Source organism: Diadema setosum, chromosome 21 (assembly GCF_964275005.1).
Source record: "Diadema setosum chromosome 21, eeDiaSeto1, whole genome shotgun sequence".
NCBI lineage: Eukaryota > Metazoa > Echinodermata > Echinoidea > Diadematoida > Diadematidae > Diadema > Diadema setosum.
In genome coordinates, this window is record NC_092705.1 from 26,876,799 (window position 1) to 26,882,798 (window position 6,000).

The 6,000-nt window shown below is 37.7% G+C and overlaps 1 protein-coding gene across 1 annotated transcript in view; it reads left to right on the plus strand.

Annotated features, from left to right (window-relative positions):
• The window catches only part of LOC140244227 (ATP-binding cassette sub-family C member 5-like), a 64,781-nt gene extending 59,145 nt beyond the window's left edge, over positions 1–5,636 (plus strand). The window contains exons 21-24 of the mRNA XM_072323862.1: positions 477–555; positions 2,461–2,574; positions 4,238–4,402; positions 5,309–5,636. Coding sequence (XP_072179963.1) covers positions 477–555; positions 2,461–2,574; positions 4,238–4,402; positions 5,309–5,416 — 466 coding nt within the window. The 3' untranslated portion in view covers positions 5,417–5,636. The remainder of the gene's footprint in view (positions 1–476; positions 556–2,460; positions 2,575–4,237; positions 4,403–5,308) is intronic.
• Positions 5,637–6,000: the final 364 nt, after the last annotated feature.

Below are 6,000 nucleotides of genomic sequence, written 5' to 3' on the forward strand. Positions count from 1 at the left end.
TTAATTCATTCATTCATTAGAGCTTTTACCACTTGCTGTCAGTGTTCCACAAAGAAGAGTCTTTACAACAACAACCCCCCCCCCCCCAAAAAAAAAAAAAAAAAATGTTTTCTTTCATTTGAAGCTTGTGCTGTTCATATGTATTTTATTTTATTTCATTTTTTTTTTTTTTTTTTTGAAGAATTTTCAAAATCTGTCACAAGGTGTTAAATTGCCATCACATTATATTCAGAAGATTAATGGTCCGGTCTGGCTCACAAAGAGGTACATTTTGTTATTTTTGTTTACTCGATAATATTCTTGAGATTTCTGCTGTTATTACTCCATTGTATGATACACGGTAAGAGACAGAGTTACTAATTTATGAGGACAAGATGATGATTTTTTGCGGCAGAATAATCCAAGAAATTTGTGGTTTAGATTGCTATGAAGTGGTACGTATCATTCATGTTTTTCTTTTAATTTCATTCTTGCAGATACAATGTGGATCCCTTCAATGAACACACAGATGACAAAGTCTGGGAGGCACTAGAAAAAGCTTACATGAAAAAGAAGGTGAGACGATTCTATCGGCTGTTCTTACTCTCACATCCAGGAATGCCAACCTTGTAAACAGCATTGCAGCAATTGTAAGGGCTGAAAAGGCATACCTATAGTGCAACAACAGGTCTCCTTACCTTTCCTGCAATAGACATGTGTAGGCAAACATATTTGAAAGGAACTTATTTTCTGTTAAAAATGAAGTACTTTTGGCAAAAAAAAAATGCAGATTACTCCAAACAGTAACAGTCATCATCTCTGCACAACAGGTACTCAATAATGATGTTGTCATAGTAGGTTAAAGACATGACCAGGTAGCTTGTCTTTTTCTTTTTTTTTTTAGGTCACACACAAAACATAAGTGTGCACAAAGAGAGAACAATTTAGCCATCACTCTATCAGCAGTGTCAGTTTTTATGCCTCCGCCACGAAGTGGTGCCGGAGGCATTATGTTTTCGGGTTGTCCGTCCGTCCGTCCGCATTCATTTACGCGATAACTTGAGTAATATTGACTGGAATTTTACCAAACTTGGTCCAAGTATAAAGTATGATGGGGCAATTAATTGATTAGATTTTGGGTGAAATCGGCCAAAGGTCAAGGTCAAATCATTAAATTGTATCTGTTTACGCGATAACTCAAGACTGGATTCAGCAAATTTCACCAAAATTTGTCTGAGGATGATGTATGATGGGACAATTACTTGATTAGTTTTTGAGTGAAATTGGACAGAGGTCAAAGGTCAAAGATCAAGGTCAAATCCTAAAATTTATGTGTTTACATGATAACTCAAAACTGCATGAAGCAGCTTTCACCAAACTTGGTCCAAGGATGATGTATGATGGGGCAATTAGTTGAGAAGATTTTAGTGACATTGGCAAGAGGTCAAAGGTCATAAGGTCAAGGTCAAATGCTATAAACGTTGCTATTTCCCCCATATCCATGCAATGCCCGAAGGTATTATCTTGAAACTTAGTGTAGACATGTACTACTGCATAAAAATTCTCCAGAGAGAGTTTCATGTCATAAGGTCAAAGGTTAGGTGAATATGTTACAATTTCACTTTTCTTGCAAATGGTTCAATGTATCTTCATGGAACTTGGTACATACACATGTACTGACTGGCAGGGATTTTCTAGGGAATGTAGGGGTCATGGGTCACTAGTCAGGGAGTCAGAGGTCAAGGTCAACTCCTCAAAATTTTACTATTTCCCTCATATACTAGTATATGCAATGCTTACATTATTATTTTTAAAACTAAAACTTGATATACAACATGTATTCCCTAATGGAGATTCTCTGAGAAATTTCCAGCCAGAAGGTCAAAGGTCAAAGGTCAGGTTTAAATGCAAATATATATATATATATTATACTGTAATTACACTCTTTCTTCATACCTTGAAAATTACTCAATGCATAAACTTATAAAAGGGCAGGTCAGAAGTCAAGTAAAAATTCTCACTTCCCCAAATACAGGTACCTGCACTCTTAGACAATTATAGCAAATCTAGTTCAAGGAAAGTGAACATTCAAGATATTTCTGACAAACCTGTCATTTCAATATTTTGTTAGTTTTGTGAAACTGTCATAACACATTGTGAAGACATTGTACCATACACCTATTGGGAGAATCATGCATTATGGCGGAGGCATCAGTTGCCATAGCGACATTTCTAGTTTCACTTTTCCATACATTTTTAAAAATCATTTTATTGTTATGTAGCAATCTGGAATATTGAGCCTTAATTTTTGTTTCTGTATCAGTTACTCACTCAGACTGTATAATGTAATGGCCAAATGCGTAGACTTCTTTCCTTCCTTTGTGGCAAGTGGGCAGGCATGCAAGTAATGTGTGACATGAATACCTGGCATATGCTGTGATTTCGCATTCAAATAAATTTTCTGACCTTTCTTTTCTGTAGATCAGTTCACTGGACCACGGGCTGGATTCTCAAGTGGCTGAGGGAGGAGATAACTTTTCGGTGGGAGAGAGGCAACTCTTGTGTATGGCAAGAGCTCTTCTTAGGAATAGCAAGGTAGTGACTCTATTCACACCCAAAACATAAACATGCAAAAAGAGAGAAAAATGTAGCCATTACTCTTTCATTATTAAAGTGTGATTTTTGTTTTACTATTCCATACATTTCTTCATGTATTTCATTCTTGTGTAGCAACATCCAGGAAGTCAGGAGCAATGGCACCTTTAGTTCACATCCAGCTGTAGAAGAACTATGCAGTGTATATGCATGTTGACCTGCATTGATTCATAATACCTATGTCATTACCTATGTGGCCACCAAAAGAATATCTAAATATTGGCCGTATGTTTAATAAATAATATTTCGTTGCTGAGGCGACAAGACCTCATATCTACAAAATGTCAAATGTTCAGAAGAGCAAAAAAACACTGCAGCCAAAGCACTGCATTAACCCTATAAAGCCCAAGGGGGGGCACATTGTGCCCCCCTACCAGATTTTCATTCGCCACTCCTTCGCCCTTAATCCAATCTTAACCAAATTTGGTGACTTTTCCTAAAATCTTATTCCAAACATTTTGATATATAATTTAGCTATATTTGATATTGCTGGTTGCCATGGCAACCATAAACTGACAACCATGTCAGTCAGATTTTGCATATTTTTCTGTTCCAATTCCAATTAACAATATTATAATGTATGAAATAGGCATTTCTTGGCTGAAATTTGCTGAAGAAGCAAAGTGTGAAGTAATTATGGCCCTGAAATGTTTTTCCTATTATTTCCTTTGTTTTTCTATGACAACGGCATAAAACAATAGACATAATAGAGATACTTGAAAATAACAGTATTTTCCAAAGATTGCTGTTCTATTTTGTGTCATTTTGATTCATTCACCCACATTATACCTCTGATATCATTTGTTTATCACATTATCACCCTGCAAACTTAAAATTCCAATATTATGGGAATATGAAATATGATAACTATGCATGTACCTATCCCAAACAATACATCACAGGTCTCATAATGTATTTCTTTATTTTGTTATGAATAGCGCCCCCATGTGGTGACCTTGAGAAATTTCAACCATAACAAAAAATGAGCTTTGACTTACACATCATTTGTGGCAAATATGAAAAATATTGGTCCATGATCAGACATATAAACTGGGGATAAAGAAATTATACAGAAAAATCATGTTTTTAGCATATTTCCTATGTATTTCTTTATATTTTAGTGAATGGCGCCCTCTATGGGTGACCTTGAAAAAATTCAAGTATGCGGTCATGTAGAGTATGAGTTGCTCTACCCATGTGCCAAATATGACGATGAAACATCAAATAATAACAAAGTTATATAGGGGGGGCACAATGTGCCCCCCCCCCCCCCCCCCCTTGGGCCTGGGAAGGGTCAAAATAGCTTGGGCTTTATAGGGTTAAATAGGAGAGCCTTTCCTTTGACATGCTGTGGTGGCTGTATTTTTGGGCTAAGACAGCCAGGATTTGGACAGGACATCACTTAAGTGATTATCTGACCATTAATCCAAAGAAGTCATTTTCACCAAAATTTCAGATACGAGGTCTTGTTGCCCCAGCGACGATTTCCACTATTTTTCTTCAGATTGCTTACTTCTTCTTGCAAGGATACACTTTCTCCTGACTTTTCTATTGAGCTCTTCTGTTTTTAAATTTCTCTCTATTTATAATTTCGTCTTTCAAGATTCTGTTTCTCGATGAGGCAACTGCGGCTATCGATACAGAAACCGATAGTCTCATCCAGCAGACGATCCGATCGGCCTTCAGCGATTGCACGACACTCACTATCGCTCACCGACTCAACACAGTCCTGGATTCAGACAAAATCCTCGTGATGGATGATGGAAAGGTACTGTTGCCGTTTCAGAAGCTAACATGGGGAACAATTTGAAAAACTGATTATGCTTTCCCCTCTGATCGTCTGAATGACAGACAAAACCTATAAAAAAATGATGTTCTGAATAAATGCAAAGTTGTGTGGGACCAATAATATCCACTTCACCAACTGCCTACTTTGGCTATCATTACTCATCTACATGACACAATAAACAGAATCTAGGGATCAGCAGCAAAACTGTCAACAGCATTTTTGTCAACTCATTGAGGACAGGCTGATTTTGCTGTAACACATAATTCTATGAGACAACTGCCCAATATACTGGGGGGGGGGAACTAGTCTTCAGTGGGTGAATTGTGTTCAGTGAAGTAGAGAACAAACACTCTGCTCATGTGACATTAATGTATGAAAAGTTCCTCTGCAATCTTTTTAAATGTCACTGGCTCAACAAAATTAAGTTCCTCCAAGAAAATGGGTAACATACATACTTTTCACACAGAGGCACTGATGCTTTTCTTCTATTTTAGCAATGTCTTGTTTTGTGTTTTTTCCTTTCTACAGAGTAGGTTTTAAATAAACAAATCAAAATAAGTGTTTTGGAAACATCCATGCCACTATAGGAATGCATGAAAAAAAAAAAGCATTTTCAACAAAGGTGTAGGCATTGATATCATTTATTCCAAACATGTGACTGTTTCATCAGACTGGAATCACATTTCTATTAGAGACACTACCCCCTCAACACACTCACACATGCACACAGCTGAAGGCTCTAGGATTTCATCTTCACATTATTATTACTTCAGTAGCAGGAACTGACAGAGTGTTGACAAAACAGCTTGAATGTTTTTAGCAGGATGCGAAATCGACATAATCAGCTGTTGTGTCTTTATTTTGTCTTTCCCCCGTCATCCTCAGATCGCGGAGTTCGACTCCCCCGCAGCGCTCCGCAACACGCCAAACTCCTTGTTCGCCCAGATGCTGGCGGCAGCGGAAACGCAGAAGAGCAACAATGGTCTCGATTGATGCGGCAGAAAACTCGAGGTTTGAAACTACCGGGCATCCCGAGAGAGCTTCAGAAGCAAAGTGGCACCATCGATGGAAAAGAATAAAAGTTTGAAGTGTTTTAGAGGTGAAGCGATGAAGAATAGAAACCACCTGTGTGTAGGTGTAGCAATCTTTCAGTACTGATGAACAAGTAATAATGAGCAAAGAAATTGTCTTTCTATCCCTCTAGATGAACATGACTGTGTGTAATATTGTTGTGCGTTAGGTCTTGTTGTTGATATGTTGGTAGCTTTTGTTGTTGTTGTTCCTTCTTTTATTCTGTCTATTACTATATGTTGTCTGGTTTCTCATCCAAGTGTAGGAAAAGAATGTCCACTTTGTTTCCAAATAGAAACCAATGTGTTCTGTCCTATTCTGGTGGCTCGGCTGGTGGCTCGGCTGGTGGCTATCACCCTTCAAAGGTTTGTTCTTTAATGTTTATTAGCAGTGACATACATGTTGTACAAGTCCCGATTAGAGCTTGACGTCTGATAGAGAAGGGAGACGGTACAACTGTCAGATCAGCTCTCTTGTAGGAAAGATTTTTCAGGTTTGCTAGTGCT